This window comes from Sarcophilus harrisii, chromosome 2 (genome assembly GCF_902635505.1).
Source record: "Sarcophilus harrisii chromosome 2, mSarHar1.11, whole genome shotgun sequence".
In the NCBI taxonomy this organism is placed as follows: Eukaryota; Metazoa; Chordata; class Mammalia; order Dasyuromorphia; family Dasyuridae; genus Sarcophilus; species Sarcophilus harrisii.
In genome coordinates this window covers 225,072,371-225,096,063 of record NC_045427.1, presented here as the reverse complement: position 1 = coordinate 225,096,063, position 23,693 = coordinate 225,072,371, and the positions used below count along the sequence as shown (strand labels likewise).

Below are 23,693 nucleotides of genomic sequence, written 5' to 3'. Positions count from 1 at the left end.
TGCTTCTTTTATTTACCCATTCTACTAGTATTGTGGATAGAAAGCTTTGCCAATAAAGACATTAATGGTTGATTTTTTTTTTTTTCTGGGAGGACTAACTGCTCATTCTCACTTAAGAATCTTTGTTATGGATATCATAGAGATGTCATCCAGCATCAGTAACTCTACTAGACAGTATGTTGATATCAATCAGCATGTATTATGTGCTTACTCCGTGACAGGCTTTGGAGATTCAAACACAAAAATGAAAGTTCTTGTCCTTTCAAGAACCTTTTATACTATAAGAGGAACTTTATATAGAGATCAACTAGAGAAGACATGCTTAGGCTTCCTCCATTCCCCCCTAAATCCAGGAAAGGAAAAACACTTGGAATAAAATTTGGGAGATTTTTCTTGACAGTGTAGGAAATAGCATATTGGGTAAACCCCTGATGGTTTGCTGTCAGAATCTTTGTCTCATGATTTAACAGAAATATCCAACATATATGTCAAGTGAAAGTGAGGAAGCACCACACAAGTGAATTATATAGGGGCAGCATAGTAGGTGGATGAAAAGAACTTCAGACTAGAAATCAGAAGCCCTAGGGATTATAGTTCGAGCTGTTGTCTTTTCCTCCAATGTTTCATTGCTTCATTCATTTTAAAAATATTGCTTTCATTTTCCAGTGACCTTTTCTTCTCTAATGTCCTGCCTACACAAGAAGTATAATTAAGAAAAGCAAATGCCTCTATGTGGCTTGTGTTTCATGCTGAACCTGTAATCTTAGAGGAAGAAGGTATGTTACAACATCTGTAGTCTGGAGTTAGGACTGGTTGCTGCAATAATCAGAGTTCTGGTGTTTTTCAATGTTTTTACCCCCCCCCCCCCTTTTTTTTTTTTTGTAATCATTGTTTAAATTCTCTTGGATTTGTTTGCTTTACTTTGCCTCAATTTGTATATATTCAGTTCTTTATTTTCATTATTTTTTATGGTATAATAATATTGAATTTTATTCAGCAACTCCCCAGTTGATGAGCAATTTTGTTTTTAGTTTTTTGCTACCTCTGAGTTATGTTCCTAGTTGTGCTATCATTGAATTAAGAAATTTGTACAGTTTAGTAACTTTTCTAACATTTCCAAGTTGTTTCCCAGAAAAGCAGGACCAGTTCACCAATAGTAAATCAAATAAGCCATTGACTGACTACATGAACAAGCCAACTTTTCCACTCTTCATTTTTTTTTTCATCTCTAATAGGGGAAATGGAGGTTGCATTAGACATGGGGCATTTGGGCTCTCTGAACTCTACCTTAAGATGCAGGCTCTTAGAGGACAAGCAGGTACTTGCGACTTTGACAATACTTGGGCAATTGAGTCTATGAAAAAGCATACAACATCAAGAAAGCAGTTTACAGTTTTTGGTAACTGAGTACTTGGCCTGTGACCTAGTTGCCCTAGTGGAATAAAATGTATGAATTAGCATTTACTGCCTGTTGGGATGCTAGCAGTCTATCTGGGTGGTTAGCCTTCCCAAAGGAGAAGCAACATTCATGCTGTACAAAAAGACTGCCATTTCAATACTGTGGAGTAGCCTCAGCAATGGAAATCTAGAGGGCTAAGTGAATGCTTAGGGTCATACTGGAAGTTAGTATTTGTGTGTGCAATTTTTGAATTTCTTAGTTTAAGATAAGTATAGTTTAATCATTTAGCAAATCAAAAGTACTGACAGAGAAATAGAAATGTGTATATGTGGTCCCTATAGCTATTCATTTTTTTTAAACTTTTAATAACTTTTTATTGACAGAACCCATGCCACGATAGTTTTTTACAACATTATCCCTTGCACTCACTTCTGTTGCAATTTTTCCCCTCTTTCCCTGCACCCTCTCCCCCAGATGGCAAGCAGTACTATACATGTTAAATAGGTTACAATAGATCTTGGATATAATATATGTGTGCAGAACCGAACAGTTCTCTTGTTGCTCAGAAAGAATAGGATTTAGAAGGTATAAATAACCTGGGAAGAACAAAAATGCAAGCAGTTTACATTCATTTCCTAGTGTTCTTTCTTTGGGTGTAACTGCTTCTGTCCATCCTTGATCAATTGAAACTAAGTTAGATCTTCTTTGTTGAAGAAATCCACTTCCATCAGAATACATCCTCATACAGTATCGTTATTGAGATATATAATGATCTCCTGGTTCTGCTCATTTCGCTCAGCATCCGTTCATGTAAGTCTCGCCAATCCTCTCTGTATTTATCCTGCTGGTCATTTCTTACAGAACAATAATATTCCATAACATTCATATACCACAATTTACTCAACCATTCTCCAATTGATGGGTTTCTGACCACTACAAACGAGGCTGCCACAAACATTTTGGCACATATAGGTCCCTTTCCCTTCTTTAGTATCTCTTTGGGGTATAAGCCCAGTAGAAAATAGCTATTCATTTTTATCCCTTGTGTTTTTTTCTATACAGATCAGTCAAGAATAATAAGTTGAGAGAGTTAGCACATAATTACATGTAAGATAGTTTAGGTTACTTTTTTGAATATAAAAAATAGGTGAAATCTAAAAAAATTGATGGCTTGACAAATAATTTTCTTCAAAAGCTTTTTAGAATTTTTTGAGTATCTTCTAAGGATCTGTTTTCTTCTGTACCTCACCCCCTTGATTATTCCTTTTTATTCATCTTCAGTATTTCCTAATATACTGGCTCTATTGTGGTCTACAAACATACCTGCTTCTCATCCTTAAAACAAAACAAGCAACAAACCCTCACAACTTTCACTCGGTCTCTGACATTTCCTCATATATCCTCATTTCTTTTCCTTTTCATAGCTAAAGCCCTAATAACAATCACCTCTACTTCTTGTCTCTCATGCATTTCTCAGTCCCTTCTGTCCCCTTTTTCAAGTGAACTATTGTACTGAAACCTCTCTAGACTCTGCTCTTTGAGCCAATTTGAGTACTAATGAGTAAGCTTTTGCTTTAGCAGTGCTAAAGGACTAGACCACTACTGCACTTCTTGTCCACTATTTCCAAACCTTAACATTGAGGCTGTATTGTCCTTTCTAGCTTCCCTTTATTTTCATCCTGTTTAGAAAGGAAGCTTCTTGAGGGCCAGAATTGTCTTGCTTGTACTTGTATCATCAAAAAAATTAACAGTGCTTCTCACATAATACTTCTGTCTGCCTACCTGCCTATCTACCTGTCATTACTGTTTCTCAGTTACTCAGGTCCTTCTAAAAAGAGTTGTGTTATAGGTGCCAATCATGCCTCATAAAAATAGTATCAAGTTTGGTAGCATTCTGGATTGTTATATAGGAGATTGCTGCTCAGGTACAGGTGGACTAGGTGATCTTTGTAGTACCTTGTACTTTCTGAGATTCTTTTGTTTCAAATCCTAGAAACTTAGACTTGGATCAACAGTGTGAGAAAAGCCCTGAACTCTTTCTAGGTCTCAGATTCTGAATTTAGGTTCTGCCACTAACATCTTCAGTTTTTAATTTCTCTTCCATGAGGATCAGTTTTTTTTTCCTTTTCTTTTCAAGAAGGTTGAACCAAATGGTCTTCTAAACACACTTCTGTTTGAATTTATATGAAGTATGAATATATTAATTTGATTTTTGTGACTAGATAGATAATTCCACGTGTTTAAAAAAAATAACCAGTTCAGTTTTGTACTTAGCATCTACTATGTATCAGATATTACCAGATACCAAGACAAAATGAAATGATCATTGCCTTTGACAAAACATATACATTTTTGTTGGGGGGAAGGAGAAACCACATTTTTAAAAAGTAAAATATAAAAGAGATATATAACTTAATTTTTTTGGGAGGAGAGCATTAGCAAATAAAGTTTAGTAAGATGTGAAACTTCTGTAGGAGATGTTACTTTAGTTGAGCTTTTAAAAAAGCTTTTATGCTGCAGAGAAGAGAGTTTATTCCAGGCATGAGTGGGATAGCCTATGCAAAGGCATCCATATAGGAGATGGAATGTTGGTTATTGGCAACAGGTTGGCTATCAGGTGGAGAGCCTAAAGGAGGATAATATATGTAGAGTAAACTGAGAAGATAGCCTCAAGAACACTTGAGGTTTTTGAATGAGAGTCTGACCTGAACTACATGGAAGATAGATTGGAGATAGTAGATACTTAAGACAGGGAGACCAGTTAGGAATTGATGAGATCATCTAGCAAGAGTGTAGAGAAAGAAGAGTACCTGCTCCTGGTGTTCTTTTGCAGTTAGGGAGCAAGGCATACATGATGATTGAATAAAGGAAACTGAAAAGCAGAAGACAGATAATACAAGTTCCAAATTAAAGGAATTGTTAATAAAACTCAGACTAGTGAGAGTATCTGGAAGAGGGTTAGCTGATCAATACACTTTTGCAGAGATGTCAAGAAAATGAGACCAGATAAAAGGCCATTCTAATCTCTACTAATCATCTTTTAACTCCTTCAGGGAGTTAGACGGAAGACTATTTTCATTCTTTACTGTTTTTTTTCCTCTAAGACTTTTATGAAAGACTTTAGATGAGATTGTCCTTCATTCATATTAACCCTACATTCAGAAACTTCATCTAAATCAACAAACAACAACAAAAGCGAAAATACTATGTTGTGATCCACACTCAGTTCCCATAGTCCTCTCTCTGGGTGTAGATGGCTCTCTTCATCACAAGACCATTGGAAATGGCCTGAATCACCTCATTGTTGAAAAGAGTCAGGTCATTGTATAATCTTGTTGTTGCCGTGTACTATGATCTCCTGGTTCTGCTCACTTCACCCAGCATCAGTTCATGTAAGTCTCTCCAGGCCTCTCTGAAGTCATCCTGCTGATCATTTCTTACAGAACAATAATATTCCATAACATTCATATACTATTATTAATTCAGTCATTCTCCAATAATGGGCATCCGTTCAGTTTTCAATTTCTTGTTACTACAAAAAAGAGCTGCCACAAACATTTTTGCACATATGGATCCTTTTCCCTTTTTATGATCTTTTTGGGATACAAACTCAATAGAGATACTGCTGGATCAAAGGCCATGCACAGTTTGATAGTCCTTTGGGCATATTACTATATTGCTCTCCAGAACGTTTGGATCACTTCACAATTTCACTGACAGTGTATTAGTGTCCACATCCTCTTCCAACATTTCATCTTTATCTTTATCTTTCCTGTCATCTTAGCCAATCTGAGTGTCGTGGTATCTCAGAGTTATCTTAATTTGCATTTCTCTGATCAATAGTGATTTAGAACATTTTTTCATATGACTAGAAATGGTTTTAATTTCATAAAGTTGAGACTTTAATGAATTGATACTGCTAAATCTGCTAGAAGTTCCTCTATTAAATGCAGCATTTCTATTTGCCTCTGGCATATCAATTATATGAGCTCATCATAGCCTCACAGTGAAGTAAACAGAACCAAGAGATCATTGTACACAGTAATAAGATTTTATTATGATCAGCTGTGATGGACTTGGCTCTTTTCAACAACAAGGTGGTTCAGGGCAATTCCAATTGACTCATGATGGAAAATGACATCTGCCATCTAGAAAGAGAATTATGGAGATTGAATGTGGATCAAAGCATAGTATTTTCTCCTTTTTTTGGGTTTTTTTTTTTTTTTTTCATTTTATCTGAATTTTCTTGTTCAGCATGACAAATATGGAATTATGTTTAAAAGAATTGTTCATAGCTATGCCCAGAAAAAGAACTCTGGGAGATGACTAAAAACCATTACATTGAATTCCCAATCCCTATATTTATGGACACCTGCATTTTTGATTTCCTTCACAAGCTAATTGTACAATATTTCAGAGTCTGATTCTTTTTCTACAGCAAAATAACATTTTGGTCAGGTATACTTATTGTGTATCTAATTTATATTTTAATATATTTAATATCTACTGGTCATCCTGCCATCTAGGGGAGGGGGTGGGGGGGGTAAGAGGTGAAAAATTGGAACAAGAGGTTTGGCAATCGTTAATGCTGTAAAGTTACCCATGTATATATCCTGTAAATAAAAGGCTATTAAATTAAAAAAAAAAAAAGAAAATAAAAACAATTTTATTTTGAAACAGAATTTTAAATAGAAAAAAAAATAAAAGAATTGTTCATCAATTTGGATCTATTCCCAGATTGTGATAAAACTGTGAATATCCTTTGATCCAACAGTATCTCTACTGAGTCTGTATCCCAAAAATATCATAAAAAAGGGGAAAAGACCCATGTGTGAAAAAAGGTAGCAGACCTTTTTTAGTGGTAAGAGATTGGAAAGTGAATGGATGCCCATCCGTTGGGAAATGGCTAAGTAAGTTATGGTACATAAAAATGTTATGGAATATAATTGTTCTGTAAGAAGTGATCAGCTGGTTGATTTAGAGAAGCCTGGGGAGACTTACATGAATTGATGCTAAGTGAAGTGAGTGGAACCAATAGTACATTGTACACAGCAACAACAGGATTATGTGATGATCAACTCTGATGGATGAGGTTCTTTTCAATGGAGAGCTATCTGTATCCAGAAGGAGAACTGTGGAGACTGCTTTTTTGTTTTCTTTCTCATTTTTTCCTTCTTCTTAATCTGATTTTCCTTGTGCAGCATAAATGTGGAAATATGTGTAAGAATTGCATATATTTAAGCAATTGCTTGCTGTTTTGGGCAGGATGGAGAGGGGAAAGAAGGGAGAAAAAATTACAACACAAGGTTTTGCTGAGCTGAGGTGAATGTTGCAAACTATCTTTGCATGTATTTGGGAAAAGAAAATACTATTGAAAAAAATTAAAAAACTAATCCTTAAGCTGGAAAAAAATAGAATGATAAATATGCCCAAAGCACTTATTAGTGGCAATTTTGAGGGTATTAAAATATGCTTAATTTCTTATCAGACTTTGTACTATTGACACATCTTGCAGTAGACAGTATTATGAAATGTTTCTTAAAGGATAGATCTTTAATAGAAAGATCTCAAGATTTAGAAATGGGTTTGAATTGTGGCTCATTTCCTAGTTGTGTAGTTATAAACAGGGTTCTAACCCCCTCTCTATAAGGCTGTTGGCTCATCTGTAAAATAGAGTCATACTCTTCATGTGTCCATCACAGGATTGTTTTGAGAAAAGCAGTTTGTAAACTAGGCTTGCATTGTAGAGATGCTAGCTAGTGTTATTATCAGAGGCAGCTGATGATCCAGTGATTAGAGCTTGGAGTTAGAAGCCTGAAATTACAATCTGGCCTCACACTTATAGTATTAGTATGACCCTGAACAAGTCATTTTAACATCTTCTTGCTTCAGTTTTTTCAAATATAAACTAGGAATAATAATAGTACCTTTCTCCCAGATTGTTATAAGGATCCAATGAAACAATATCTGTAAAGCACTTTGCAAACCATAAAGAATTACATAAATGTTACTTATTGTTATCATTATTTACTATGGTCGCCCTGATTTAAATCTGGAATTAATTTTTCAAGGATCTTAAACCATATCGTTCAGATAATATATCACCCCCCAAAAAGTTGCTCCCCTAAAATATCTTTGAAAGGGGAAAAAGTACACATAGATACATGCTAGAAAATAGTATTGATTATTATAATTTCCCCAAATTAGTTTTGGGGAAACATTTTATCATGGGCACAATAAATTTTGTATTAGTATTTTATCCTTCACTTTCTTAAATCTAAATAATCAACAAAACAATATATCAAGACCTCATTTATAGTATTTGCTGATTTTGGAGGTACAAATGCTCACACTGAAAATTTAATAATTGGCTCTCTGAAGTCATTGTGATTTGGAAGCCAGCACACTGCTAGCCAGAGTGAGTAGAGAATTAAATTGGTTTCATGAACTTTAGCTATTTTAAGTTTTTTCAGGAAAAGTGGGGAGCAATACAATATTCCCATCTCTTTGAATTGAAGAGAAAATAATTTATATAATCTTGGGCAAGTTGTTCTGCTTTCTGAGCCTCAGTTTCTCTTTGTTAAATAAATTGGACCAAATGATCTTTCCTTTGTAGTCTTAAAATTTTATCATCTAATGAAACTAATTCTGACGTAATGAATGTATGTCTACTTTTAACATTTCTTGGGGCCTCATAAGGAAACTAGTGTTTTTACTTCTGACTCTAGGAGTCTTAACATATACTACTTCCTAATAATTTTTTCTTGATTACTTTCCAAGTAGCTTATAAATATGTTAGTTATTTGCTTTTTTCAGACAATATTTTATATAAAACTTTCATTAATACTTTTTTCTTTAGCTTCAGTTTAAAGGTCATTTTCCTCATACTAAATATCAGATTTAATTATCTGTGTTTAGATTTCTGAAGAATGCTTATGAGTCATAAGCATTTATTGATGCATTTTAGAGAAGGTTGTATCACCTGATTATGTAGAAACACAGAGACTAATTCTAATGGAAATGGAGTGTGTTCTTCTGGGTGTACTAGGGGGAATGTTGTTTAATGTTGTCAGTGAGTGCCTGAAGGGATTGATCCTAGGCTTAGTGTCCTGCCCCAGGAAGTATTCCAGGCTTGGACACATTCCCCAAGGCCTGTCACATTGGCAACTTTTCTTTTTGTGAAAGTGTGAACCTGTGTTAGTCTTGTTCTCATTTGAATTATAGTGGTAAATGACAACCTTCAAACTAGACACTGGATTCGTGAAAAATAATTACGTGTTTCTTACGAAAATGTTAAGATAAGGGCAAGTCTGTTATAAAATGGCTAATGTGCTTTGATTTTGGGGGCACTGAACTCCACAAGTGTGGATCATTCAGGAGCTCTTTAATATCTTAATCATCTTCTCAGAGTTTTGGCATTATCCTCAAAGTGTTGTTTTTGTTTTTATCTCTCTGGGTAGGACCTGGATTCCAATCCTTTTTTAGATACTTATCTTTTGGAGATATTCATCATGTCTAAAACAGCTGTCTCTCCTCCTTCCCCCCATACTCCTCTTACAAACTTCTTTATTCTGTACCACATGTTTGTAGCCTCAGCACTCTTTTTCAATTCCTCACAGCTCCCTCCCCAACCAATTAGTTGCCAAATCTTTCCATTACTACTGTCACAAGCATGTAGTGTTATCAGACCAGCTATTGTTTTAGTTCAGGTTCTTATTATCTCTCACAGATTATTGTAAGAACTTCCTAATTCTCTATCTCAGATTCCTCTCCCTTTCTCCTTATTTCAGCTCATCTCATTTATCTTACATCTGCCACAGTGACTTTTTAAAGTTTAGCATTCTGGTGGTTTCTATTATTGCTAGAATGTTAAACTATTTTGTTTAGCTTTTTAAGTCCTTCACAACCTTGCTTCAAACTATATTTTATATCCTTATTGAAAATTACTCCCTACTCCCCTTCTTACACTGTGATCCAGGCAAATCTGCCTTCTCTCTGCTCCTTACATCAGACCCTGATTAAACCTACCTTCTCTGATACTTTGCAATGACCACCTGGCACACATATTCTCTCCTCATCTCTGCCTCATTCAGTTCTTCTATTCCTTCAGGATGCATCTCAAAAGTCACCTTTTATATGAAGGCTTTCTGTCTCTCTTTTCCCCTCAGATACTGCCTTCCCTCCCAAGCTACTGTTTCTTTAATAATTATTTCACATTTATACATTTTTATCATATTATTTTGTATATGTTTATGTATACTTTTTTCCTTTATTAGAATGTAAGCTCCTTGAGGGTAAGGATTGTTTCATTATTTTTGTATTATACACAGGTTGAGCATTTGATACATAATTTTGTTGATGGATTTGTCATTTGCTAATTATGTGATCCTAGGCAAGTCATATAACCTCTCTGAGACTTCATTTCTTTATCTATAAAATTTGATTTACCTATGATGTCCTTTTAAGCTCTAATTGAGGAGGGAGGGGAGTCCCGAAACTCTCACTCTCAGACTTTGGGGAGAAAGCTTGGGAACTCCCTCAGAGAAGCTCTCCCCTGAGAGATCTGCCCCAAGGTGGGTCTAGTTGAGTCTTGAGCAGGACTTTCCAACCCTATTGAATTGGAAATTAGCCCAGAAGACATTCATTCAATTCCAAGATTTTCTCTGATTCTAGCTCAAACTGCACCCAGCCCCCATCAAGAAGTGCTAGCTTAGGCTTCTATTATAAAATGATTCAACTTGGGGCTCAGTTCTTGCAGAAGACCTTAACATGCCATGCCATGCTATGCCAAGAAATCTCTCTTTCCTTGGCATAAGCTACAACCCTCTGCCTACTGAAATGATATTCTCTTTCAGCATTACCACCTCTTTATCCTCACCTATTTCCCTGACAAGACTTTATACGTCTCTGTTGGGATTTCTGTACTAGAAACTTTATTTTGCTCTGTACCCACTTATATTATCATTCAAGTCAGAGGATATATATATATATATATATATATATATATATATATATATATAATATCCCATATTGCTATCAGGAATATTTGGACCAATTTACAGTTCTGGCCATAATACATTAGTGTGCTTATCTTCCTTTTCATTCTCTGCTTATCTCCTGCTAACACTTTCCATTTTTGTCTTTGTTGATCTTTGTCTATCTAATGTAAAGTGAAACATCAGAGTTGTTTTTATTTGCTTCTCTTTTGAAAACTGACCATTTATATCTTTTGACTACTTCTGCATTATGTGAATCATATCATTCTCCTTATATATGAAACCAGAAGGAAAAGGAAGCGGAATGTAAATATGAATACTGGTTCAGAAGTTTTCCAAGAAGAATCTAATAAAAGAGTTAGCAAAGTTGCTTTTATTATGTATCCAAAGGCAACAACATAATTTCATGGAATTATTAATAATCTATTATTGCAGCAATTAATTATAATGCAAAAAAGTCACCTATTAGATTGCCAAGATTGCTTGTAGAATATAAGGACATAGACAAATTCAGTTAAGAACTACCAGGACCAGTCAAAATAAAATAATATATACATAACTTCTTGGTAAGATTAGTACAAAGATAGACAATTTTTTTGGAAATAAGAAATGAGACACAATCTAGAAGAAAGACATTACTTGTATGAATGTCTCTGGGATTTATTTATAAATCAGCTGCCCATGTAAGTCAGACCACTAATTTGCTAGAGCAAAGATCATCATCAGTATTGTCTTAGAAGAAAGGATGTAATTGAAACAGTTTGAGTCTGAATTATTTAAACAAGCTGATGACTCCTCCAATTGGGAAATGAATTTGTTTATAACTATAGATCATCATCATCATTTTCTGAGAGAGTTTAAGTGCTATCAACTATCACTTATAGAAAATCAAATAGAGAGGTGGCAGCAATGAGCAATAGTTAGGTCTGAGTTCAAATCTCAGATATTGTCACCCTAGACAAGTCACTTCTATTTGCTTCAGTTTCCTCATCTGGAAAATGGGATAATAATAGTACGACCCTTGAAGGTTGTTGTAAGGATCAAATGAAACAATTGTGAAGGGCTTAGCACAGTATTTGACATAATAGTAAATGTTGTGCAAATGTTATCATTGTTGTTGTTATTATTATTATAATTATAAAATTGCTTGTAAAGCTTTTTGGCAGTGAATGAAAAGTGATCATTTATGCCTTTATGAGAGGCAGTATTAAAAAGTGAATAGAGTTTGCCCCAAAGCCAGGAACCTTTGACATATAGTGGCACTGTGATCCTGGGCAGGTTACTTAATTTCTCAGTGCTCTAGGCAACTCTCCCTGCTTATATCTGGTTACTGTAATCTAAACTCTGACATGTGGGTGTGTACACGTAATGATTATATTCAACTTCTTGGAACCTTTATATACCAGGCATTATGCAATTGGAACAGACTACTAGCAACTAGAGTACTTAAAGCATAGGCAGAAATAGGGAAAACCCAACCCTTGTTTTTCCTCTTGCTTAAAGAAATATTTTTTCATTTTCTCCTAAGTTCTTTCAGGGCAGGTCATCCTTCCTTTCTGGAACTGTCACTATAACTGTATCACTGTATGATAAATCAGTTCTTTTCTCATCACCTCAGTTTCTTTGTCTGTACAAGTGAGGAAGTTGGACTAGTGGATTTTTAAGGATCCTTCTGACTCTGGTATTTCTTTGAGAATCTGAATACCCTTTGTATCTAAAAAAATATCACACAAAATTCAATTCAGCACATATTTTCTATCGTAAGGTAACTCATTGGGGCCCTCGATTCTAAAACAAATATGAAACGGCAGCTAGATATAGAATGAAGGAGATATTTTTGTCAATGTGGACTTTTTGCTTGACAGTTCATATTTGCTGCATAGATGTGGGGGGAGGGGGAAGGGACTGGGAGGAGGCAGAGAATTAGTAGTTATATTGTTAAGAGGAAGAAAAGGATTGTTGAAGAATTTTTTTGTAATTCTACTTTATTTTTCCTCAGTCAGGCCTTATCTATCACCCCTGATGATGGAAGAGTTCAGAGAGGAAATGTATAATCACCCCATATTTTAAAAAGCAGTGTATACTTGTTTAGTTCTTTTAGTTCATTCATTTTTTCTTTTCACTTGTATGTTTGAAAACAAAAAAAGGGTTTCTTTACAGCTCTGGTCTTCTCATCAGGAATATATGAAAGTTCTGTATTTCATTAAAGGTCCATTTCCCCCCCCTTACATCATTATATTTAATTTACTGAGTGTTATTTTTGTTGTAAACCTATATCCTTTGCCTTTTGGTATTAGTGCATTCCAAGATCTCTGCTTTTTTATAGTGCTGGCTGCTAAGTCATCGTGATCATTATTGTGTCTCTTGGAATTCAGAATTCTATTTTTCTGGATGCTTGTAGTATTTTTTCTCTGACTTAGAAATAATGTTGCTGAGAGTTTTAAGAAATTTGGGTAGTTTTCTTTTATGATTTTTTTGAAATATAATGTCTAGATAATTCAGATAGTCTAGTGATTCTTAAGGTTTTTCTCCTCAGTCTGTTTTCTAGATCATTGTTTTTGCTATAAGTACATTTTTTCCCCTTCTCTTCTCTTTTCTCTTCCTCTTCTTCCTTTTCTTCCTCCTCCTTCTTGTCTTTTGACTTTGTTTTGATATTTCTTGTTGTCTCATGAAATCATTGGTTTCTATTTAATGGTCTATTCTAATTTTCAGGGAGCATGGGCAAAATTTTTTTCCTCTTGTGCCAAAATGTTAATTCCCTTTCTTGTTCTTTCTTTTATATGTCTCATTTAGTTTCCAATTTTTTCCTCAAGAACTCTTATTATATTTCTAAAAGCATTTTTAGCTTTTTGTTTTGAACTCTTGCTTGATTTTGAGAATGCTAGTTGAGTTTGTGCCCAAGTGCCAATTACTTCATGTTTTAAAGTCATTCTGGTTTTGTAAGTTTGTGACTCAAATATCCCTGTCACCATAAGAGTTTTTTATGATGCTCTTTAGTTTGTTTTGTACAGCCAGGAGGTTTTGATGAGGGGAAATGGAAAGAATTTCAACAGCTAGTGAACACTTTTTGGAGCCTGGAGAATCAAGACCCATGTATAGAAAAGAGTCAAGTCAAAAAAGCATTTATTAAGTTCCTACTATGTACAAGGCACTGTGGTAAGCCCTGGGACTATCAAGAAAGATAAAAAAAAAAACTGGTCCTGATCTTAAAGAACTTGCAGCGTAATGTGAGCTATATACAAACAAAATGTATAAAGAATAAATTATACATAATTAGAGAGAGAAAACATTGAGCCTAAGAAGTACTAGACAGATTCCTTGCAGAAGAAGAGACTTTAGGGGAATCAGATGCAGCAGGAGTGATTTCTAGACATTGAGAATAGCAAATGAAAATGCCCAATCATGAGATTGTTATGTATGAAGAACAGCAAGGAAGCCTTGCTTCACATCACAGTTATGTGAAGGGACGTAAGATGGAAGAAAACTGGAAAAGTAGTAAAAGGTCATATTTTGAAGGATTTAAAAAAGATGAATAGAGGATTTTCAGGTAGTAGGAAACCACTGGAGTTTAGTGAATGGAAAAGTGGGAAGAATGGTGATGTGGTCAGCAGAATTGTGTCATAGGACATCCATTTAAGTGGAGAATGGACTGAAATGGAGACAAACTTGAAGCAGGGATATGAAACAATTTTACATTGCAGTGGTCCAGATGTGAAGTGGTGAGGGACTGTACCAAGAAAGAGGCTTGAAATGGCAGGACTTGACAACTGATTGGAGAATGGAGAGTCAAGGATGGTCTCTAGTTTGGGAGCCTGAGTGACTGGGAGGATGGTCATTCTCTTGACATATTTGGGAAGGGTTTTTTTGTTTGTTTTTTTGGTGGGGGGGTGGTAATGCGGGAAAAAAAATATAATGAGTTCAGTTTGGGACCCATTGTGTTCAATATTTATGGGACATTCATTTCAAGATATTCAATAAGCAATTGAAGATGTGACACTGGAGATCAGGAGAGAGATGAGGGCTGGACAGGTAGAATTGAAAGTCATCTGTATAAGAGACTAGAAACCATGGGAGATAAATAGATCACTAAATGAAACAGAGTGCCCAGGACAGAGCTTTGGAGGACCTCCTTGCTAAAGGATGAAGATTCACAAAGGAAATATAGAATGAGCTGTAAGGCAGTCAGATGGAGGAAAAAACAACAATAACACACACACACACAAAAAAAAAACCCAAACCAGAAGAGAGTAGTGTCATGAAAACCTAAAGAAGAGAGTTTCAAGGGTGCTGGGGGAGAATTGACTGTGTGAATGAATGCAGAGAGGTCACGAAAGAATGGAGATTAGATTTGGCCATTAAAATATCATTGGTAACTTTAGAGAGCAGTTTAAGTTAAGATAATGTTGTAAGTCAGACTATAAAGAGTTAAGAGAGTGAGAGGAGATGAAATGGAGGCATTAATTATAGATGCCTTTCTCAAAGTGTTTAGCACAAAAGAGCAGAGAAAGAGAAGACAATATAGCTAGTAGAGTTAAGTGAGGGTTTTTTGAAGATGGAAAAGACATCAGCATGTTTCTAGATAGTAGGGAAGCAGCCAATATACAAATGGTAATGATAGAGGGTACAGTTTACTTGAGAAGACAGTATGGAATGAGATCATTTGTGTGAAAGATGGGCTTGTTATAGCAAGAAAACCATTTCTTCATTTGAAATAGGTAAAAGAAGAGAAATAAGCATCTGAGTGATGTGTGTTAAGAAGAGGAGAGGGAGCTCTTGGTGAATGGCCTCAGTTTCTTCATTGATTGAATATTTGGACTTGCCCTATTATTGTCAAAATGTCATATGAAAGCTTCTGGAGGCTGGTTTTATGCTTCCTCAAGAGGTGACACAAGGATGGCCGGGTACAGAGCTAGAACTCAATGTATACATGTTGAATGATAAAACCACAATGTTATCATTATTAGAGTATAAGTTGCTTGTCTAATGTGAGATATCTCTGAAAGAATGAGGATGGTAAGAGTGACCAACATGAAAATTAGAGTAATTACATGCTACCATTTTCTGTAAATCAGAATGGGAGAGAGGAAGGGAGAGAGGAGGATAGTTTATAGTATGGTAATTATATACATTTGGTCCTCTCCCAGTCCCTGTAACACAAACAATAGACTAATACCCCTGAGAAGCAAATCCTTGTGAAACTTTCCCATCTTTTTGTTTCCCCAACATTGCTGCTCTCACTAATCATTTTCAAGGTCAATGTAATCATTTTCAAGGTTAATCTGTGCTGACCTGCTAGTAATACAATGGTACATTCTGGGCTTATGTGTAAATTCTAGATTTATTTTGAAAAACTGGAACATCATCAGTTGGAGAATGGTTGAATAAATTGTGGTATATGAATATTATGGAATATTACTGTTCTCTAAGAAATGACCAACAGGATGATTTCAGAAAGGCCTGGAGAGACTTACACGAACTGATGCTGAGTGAAATGAGCAGGACCAGGAGATCATTATATACTTCAACAACAATACTATATGATGACCAGTTCTGATGGACCAGGCCATCCTCAGCAACGAGACCAACCAAATCATTTCCAATGGAGCAGTAATGAACTGAACCAGCTATGCCAGAAAAAGACCTCTGGGAGATGACTAAAAACCATTAAATTGAATTCCCAATCCCTATATTTATGCCCACCTGCATTTTTGATTTCCTTCACAAGCTAATTGTACGATATTTCAGAGTCTGATTCTTTTTGTACAGCAAAATAACGTTTTGGTCATGTATACTTATTGTGTATCTAATTTATATTTTAATATATTTAACATCTACTGGTCATCCTGCCATCTAGGGGAGGGGGTGGGGGGGGGGTACGAGGTGAAAAATTGGAACAAGAGGTTTGGCAATTGTTAATGCTGTAAAGTTACCCATGCATATATCCTGTAAATAAAAGGCTATTAAATTTAAAAAAAAAATGAAAAACAGGAACATCATTTTTTAAAAATCAAAGCATAGTCATTTCCAACAAACTATGCCTGAAAATCCTATCATGTTGAAAGCAGTCTTCCCCCCAAGAAAGCAAAAAAAAAAAAAAAAAAAAAATCATCCCCCACCCGTCCCCAATCAGAAACTATCCAAATCATGATAAAAGTTGTGACAAATCTGAAAGTGTAACCTAAAGCTATATATAATGATTTTATTGTTACTTAGCCCTGGGACTACAGAGGATAAAAGAAAATAATGAGTCTCAAAGACCTATGACTGGGAGAAAAAAAACAAAACAGTGAAATTCTTTTCAATTTACCTCACATATCTGAAGAGCACATCTAATAGGCAAAGTGTCTGAGAGTCAACTTTCTCTCCTAACTTTGTAAGGTCCTTAAGAACAAAAACTCAGTTATATATCTCTATATTCCTTGGATTATCTACTTCTGAAATGCCTACAAACAATCCTATGTCTTCTTGTTCTCAAAAAACTCAAAGGATCCATTCATTTTTGCTAGATAGCATCCTATATTTCTCTTCTCTTTTTTGGATAAAATCTATAGGAAGGTCTCTGCTTCCTTTCCTCTCATTCTTTACTGGATTCTTCATTCTAACTTCCTACTTCATCATGCAGCTTTCTACTACAACTTCAAAGCTACCAAAGATCTCTTAATTGCCAAATCTAATGAATTATTTTAAAATTTTTCTTCATTTCTCTACTTACTTTGACACTATTAATTATCTTCTGCAGATCACCTTATAACTCCAAACACTGTTCTTCATCTTCACATCAATCTCCAAATCATTCTACCCTCAGCCATCATCTCTACAGGAGGTAGACTTTCTTCCTTCCCCATCTTGACTTCTTGGTAAATCAGTTCAGCTCTACACTGTCTTCTTCTCATGATTTACTTGCCCCTTTGTCTGATCAAAAATTTGTTTTGCCAAACTCTAGCTTTGGATTATTCTCACCATTCTTTACCTTGACTCCCATTCACATGATGCTGGAAAAATCTGGAGAAAATCCCAAATAGTGTTGACTGAGCCCACTGCAAATTTATGTTATATAATTTCAACTTGCAAGGCAAGCAGTCCTTTTTTTATATCTTTCTAATCAATTTACTGCCCCAACCCAATATAACTTAACAGTACATCAAAAAAAAAAAAAAAAATGAAAATTTGTGTAATGTACAACACTTAAAATATATTAAAAAATATATAATTTTCTTGGTTTTGCTTCCTTTGTTTTATATCAGTTCATGTAGCTCTTTCCATGTTAATCAGTCATCACATTTATCATATACCATGATACTCCCCTCATTGTTATTTGTTCTGCTTTTTAAAATATCATATCTTTTTCAGATGAACTATTTCTTTGTGTACCTTCCCCATTTTATGCTTTTGGAATTCTTGAATCAAGATGATTTTAATTTTATTCCTGTTAAGAATTCATCTTATTAGATTCAATAAGGTGTTTGAACTTGTTGAAATATTTTTGAATCCTGTTTCCATTGTGTTAGCTATCCCTCCTAGTTTTGTATCATCTAAGATCTTGGGAATACAAAGACAAAAATGAAATAACTCCTACCCTCAAGAATCAACATTTTGTTGGGAGAAAGAAAATGTATTTATACAAGGATATACAAAAGAGACACAAAATAATTAAGGGGTATAATTTATGTGTGAGGTAGGGGTAAATGGCTAACAGGTGGAAGACACATGAAAAATTTCTTGTATAATATGGCTGTTGATCTGAGCTTCTAAAGAAACTTAAGTATTCAAGAGACAGTGGTCAAAAAGTGCATTCCAGGCATGGGAGGAAATAGAATGTATATTAGATGTAGACTGAAGATGGATTGTCACGTATTAGGACCAAGAGTTCAACGTCAAGTCAACAAGTATTTATTATACTTTTTCTGCCAGTTAATGTGCTAAAAATAGCTAATAAACTCTTTAGTGGCTGAAGGGGAATAATATATAATAAGGCTGTAAATGTAGATTGGAGCCAGATTGAGTTTATATTTTATCCTAGAACTAATAGGAGGCTATTGTAGTTTAAAGCTCAGATGGAAGCTCAAGATGGAAAACAAGTATTACTTTGGCAGTTTCATAGAGAATGGAATAGATTGTGAAGACCATTAAAAGGCAATTCTAATAATAAAAAGAGATAATGAGGTCCTGAAAGAGAATGATAGTTCTAATGAGAAGATCTATAGGGAGAAACTAGAAAAGTTTGGTAGAATTGAGAAGACTTAGCAATAATTAATTGAAGATGAGGGTTGAAGGAAAGTGAGAGATTGGGTATGAAAAAGAGATTGTGGACCTGGATGACTTGGAAGGATGGTAGGGCCCTCAGCCGAAAAGGGAAAGTTCTGAAGAAGGGGGACAGGGTGAGGTGGTGGATAGTAGGGATAATGGGTTTGTTTTTGTACTTGTTGAGTTGGAGTCCAAGAACTAGTTTGTGATGTGGGATTGAATCCCAGCAGAGAGTCTTAGGCTGGCTATATAATGGTATATAGTGACTAGGAGTCACTTTCATGGTGATAGTACTTAAAGCCTTGGGAGCTGATGAGGTCACCATGAGAAAGAAGTCGGGACAAAACCCTGAGAGTATATTCACAGCTAAGGGTGTAATATGATGATCCACCAGCAGAATCTGAGAGTAGGCCAGATAGGTAGGATAAACATTAAGAGAAAGCAGATCGATGAAAACACAAAAAGGGAGTATCTAGGAGAGCTTGTTCAACTGTGTCAAATGCTGCAGAGAGATCAAGAATAAGGATTGAGAAAAGGTCATCAGACTTGGTAATTAAGACTTTATTATTCATTTTTAAGGGAGTAGTTTCACTTGAATAAGGTCAGAAGTCAGATTTCAAAGAACTGAGAGGAAGGAAATACGTGGAGACAGTAGTTAGCTTGTTTGTTTTAGGAGTTTGACATGTGAAAATGTGGTACAATGATTTGGGGACAATTGCTTTTTGGGGTTTTGGTTTTTAGGAAGGGGGAGATGAGTATATGTGGCAATAGCAGCAATGAATGAGCCATTGAAAGGGAGAGGTTCAAGATGATTTCTTCTAGATTTTCACAAATTATTCCTTTATATGTTGAACTTTCCCATTCATTTAATGTAGGCTTAATGGCTGATAATTTGCAGCTTTCAACACCATTTCTGTATTTGAAAAGAGGGATGTTCTTTTCTGATCTCAGTTCTTGCAGAGCAAACTGACAATCACCCTCCCAATTTCAGAGCCTGAGGATGCCTTTGACTTTTAACTGGCTGTTCTTTTACTCTTATTTACTTGGGGTACCAACTCCCCATTAGTCACTTTCTCTCTACATTTTCCAAGAAAACAAAAAGTAAAATGAAAGTTGAGAAGATCTCTGCATCTTTAGGTATCATTATCCTATCTAGCAACTATCTATCCTATCTAGCAAGGATATTTTTTTTATCCTTCATTCCATTTCCTTACCCCATAAATCCCTTTTGTAATCCTTACCTTCCACTCAACATTTATTTAAAATAAGCTATCTGTCATGTTCAAAGGACAGTACTAAGTGTTGGATATCCAATTGCAAAATCAAAATAGTCTCCACCCTTAAGAAATTTTGTTTCGCTAAATTTGGGTGAAGATATTCAACATATATACAGACATGTATTACAAATTAACTTCCAAAGGGACTGAATGCTAGCAATTGTGGGGGGACGTTGACAAACATTTATAAATATCTCATAATTGAATGAGACTAGGGATTCACTGAGGCAGAAGTGAAGAAGGGGAGTGTATTCTAAGCATGGAGGACAGTTTGTGCAAATTCAGAGATGGAAGATGGAATGTTGTTCAGGAAACAGCTTATTGGCCAATTTGATCAGAATATAGGGTGTGTGAAGGGAAATAACATGAAATAAATCTGAAACAGGAAGTGGAACCAGCATTGTGGAGAAATTTAAATGTCAGGTTAGGGTTTGTTTTGGTTTTTTCTTGGTGATTGTAGTTTGTTTCTTGTTGGGAAACACTAAGAAACTAGGAACGATTGGAGCAAAGGAGCAAACACCTTTATACTTACCAGATACATAACAGAGTAGATCCAAAGTAATATTATAATCTTTACATCTCTTGTAAAGTGCTTCAGCTAGGTTATTATTAGTTACAGGAATAGAAAGAAAAGGCCAGATTTGAGATGTGTCAAGGTAGGATTGCTGAAACTTTAAACTTGAGACTTTTGGGGTATTTGCGAGAGGAAAAAGTCAAAAACTTGTTTGTAACCTGGGTTACTGGAAGGATAGTGGGTATGTAATAGTAATAGTAATACGAACATTTAGAGAAGAGATTCAGTTTGGTGCTTGCTAAGACCAAAAAAAATGATAAATCCCACAGTCAACCTGAAATGAGCTTGCCTCAGTTCATTCTATCTTTTAGTTGTCATTGCATACTTTTATATTTGCCTTCAGATCATCAAAATGTTAAAAATCAAGACAATGGACATAGTTATTTTAAAAGCAGAAGGGAATATATTTTTCAGAAAGCTGTAGTTTTCAGATATTTTCAGAATTTCCTCAGAACCTAGGCAGCAGCCCAGCTGTGGCTGACACCGTGTAAACCTTGGCCCCCAGCACATAGACTTGGAATTTTAGAGAGTTGAAAAATAATCTTATTAATTATTGAAATGAAACTAAATGTCTGCCCTTGAACTAACTCATTTTTTCTCTTTTTTTTCATTTTCTGTTTTCTACAGTGAACACCTACCTCTTCATGATGCAAGCCCAAGGTATTCTGATCCGAGACAACATGAGAACAATAGGCGCTCAGGTGTATGAGCAGGTGGTACGGAGTGCCTATGCCAGGAGGAATAGCAGTGTAAATGACTCAGGTATATTTTCACTAAGAAGCTCGTGTGATTAGAAGTCCTCTTCCTAGTAAAGGTAAATTTGGTTTAAATAATGACCTTTGAAGGAAAAAGGTACAGGCTGAAGAGGAGAATTTGGAAGAACTTATTGTCCTAATAAAAATAGCTCTTGAGAGAGAGCTTCTGATTTGCCTATAATCCTAAATAGTACTAGATGGCTCCAAGACATCATCTTCTTTCTGGGGCTGTAAGGGGTGTCTTTTAAGACCATTATAAGGATGGCTACCTAAGCATTGAAAGGCTTATGGTGCCTATGGCTTAATTGAGCATGTTTCTTGAAATGTTTTTGTTTCTCTCTCTTGTGGCTCTTGAAATCTTTAGTTTCCTTTTAGTCTCAACTCAAGTGCAACCTCCAACACAAGACCTGTCCTGATATCCTCAAGTGGTAGTCTCTTCTCTCCCTCATTCTTTTCCCTCTTTTACTTGATTTTTACTCTAGTATTTGTATCTCTACATGTTGTCTTTTTCTACATTGAAATGTAAGTTCTTTGAAGGCAAAAACTGGTTTTTGTCTTTTTATTTCCAACAGTTAGTTCAGTCCCTAGTGTACATATATCGTAGTTATTTAATAAATGCTTGGGGTAGTTAAGTAGCATAATGGATAGAGTACTGAGTCTGGAGTCAGGAAGGCTTGGTGTAACCTTGAGCAAGTCACTTGACCCTGTTTGCCTAGAGCTATACAATGGAGGAGGCAATGACAAACCATTTGAGTATTTCGTGAAGTGTTAGACATGACTGAACAATAACAGATAAATGCTGGTTGAATTGAATGTTCACTCTAGAAAGTTTACTCCTGCTCCCATGAAGATTGCAACTTAGCTTCTTGCTGGTTTCTAGCTAATGATAGCCTTGTAGTCTTGAGGTAACATCCTAGATTGTGGAAATAAAATGGAATACTTCCCTGGAGAAAAAACCTTAATGGTTATATCTAGAGTCTATATGCTCCCCTTGCATATGGGATTTGCCCAATGGTACAATTTCAGTTAATCAAACAATCCTTTTCTAATACTTTGCAGAATTGCACTGACTTTCTTGAAAAACCTTTTCTGACTTTGCAGGCAAACAACTACATCCTGCATTTCTATCTCATTTTTTAAAATCTTTATTTGTGGTGTTCATTCTCCTAGAAGCACATCAGAAACTAATGCAAAGAAACATATTACTCATTGTGAGTCAGTAGATGAAACTTAGGATGCTTGTCTTCCAGTCTTATTATATAATCAATATAATGAAAGGGGCTCTTTTTTCAGGGAATATTATAATATGGAGTGTGTGGTTATGGGGATTGGTGCACATGGAAACATGGTGTATGATGATCTAGAGAATTTGCACGATGGACACATTGTTTCCATTATGTCCTTGTCACACCAAGTTCGAGGAGTCTAAGGGCGAGATCAGCAGTGAACCTGGAGTTACAGGGAGCTGAAATGTGGATCATTTAACATAATGCAGTGTGTCAGACAGTATAGGTACTCAATAAATAATTGCTTGGTTATTGAAAATTGTAGGAACAGCAACAGGAAAAAAGCCTGCAAGTTAGAAGTAGGGATCACTGAACAAGAAAACCCCATTCAGGCCAGATACAATGCAAGGCACATTATTTACTACGTTTCTGATGTGTCTCTTCTCTGGCCTTTTGGCCATGGGGAAAGTATGGAACATGGAAAGGAGGATATCTTTCCCTTTCCTTCCCATCATGTTGAAAATAATAATATAGCCAATAATAAAAGCTAGCATTAAAAAAAATAATAAAAACAAAAGCTAGCATTTATATAGTAGTTCAAGGTTGTGCATAAATTTTCAAATTTAAGAAATTATACGTTATTTTATAATTAGGATCTGATAATCTTACAAGATCTGAGGAGCATGGAGGAATGTGTGTATGGGGTCAGAGTAGTTGGATAAAATTAAAATAACAAATAAAGTTCTAGGATTTTTTGAAACTCTGCAGGTGATTAGGAAGGTATTTGGTATTTCTTCCAGTAACTACTCTTAAATGATCTGTAAATTCAGGCTAACACAAAATGAAAATAAGGACATCTCAGAAGATATTTAATCTACATGTAGGATGTAGGAAAGCTCTGTCTCTGAAAGTTGAACCTTTTGTCTTTAGATGCTCTACTGAGTTGATCTATCAATACTGTAGTTTTCCTGATTTTCTAGATTTAGAGATTCTGATAGGAAAAGGACCATTTATCCCAAACTGTTGAATATGAAAGTTAGGGATATCTATCCCTCCTTTGTTTAGAAAACTTATTGTTCATTCTGTGCATATGTAATAAGCTATATATTATTTTTACTATTTTTGGTCATGGCAGCTAAGTGATTTGCATAAGGTCACCCAGCTAGTGCCAAATGTTTGAGGTCACATTTGAATCCCTGACTGCAGGAGTAGTGTTCTATCC

General features: G+C 35.4%; 1 protein-coding gene across 2 annotated transcripts in view; it reads left to right on the top strand.

Annotated features, from left to right (window-relative positions):
- Positions 1-23,693, top strand: part of B4GALT5 (beta-1,4-galactosyltransferase 5) — a 99,547-nt gene that overhangs the window by 56,336 nt on the left and 19,518 nt on the right. The window contains exons 1-2 of one of the 2 annotated variants that reach the window (XM_031951611.1): positions 667-776; positions 21,118-21,252. In XM_031951611.1, coding sequence (XP_031807471.1) covers positions 731-776; positions 21,118-21,252 — 181 coding nt within the window. In that variant the 5' untranslated portion in view covers positions 667-730. Of the gene's footprint in view, positions 1-666; positions 777-21,117; positions 21,253-23,693 lie in introns of those variants that run through there. The other variant, XM_031951610.1, reaches the window with a different exon arrangement.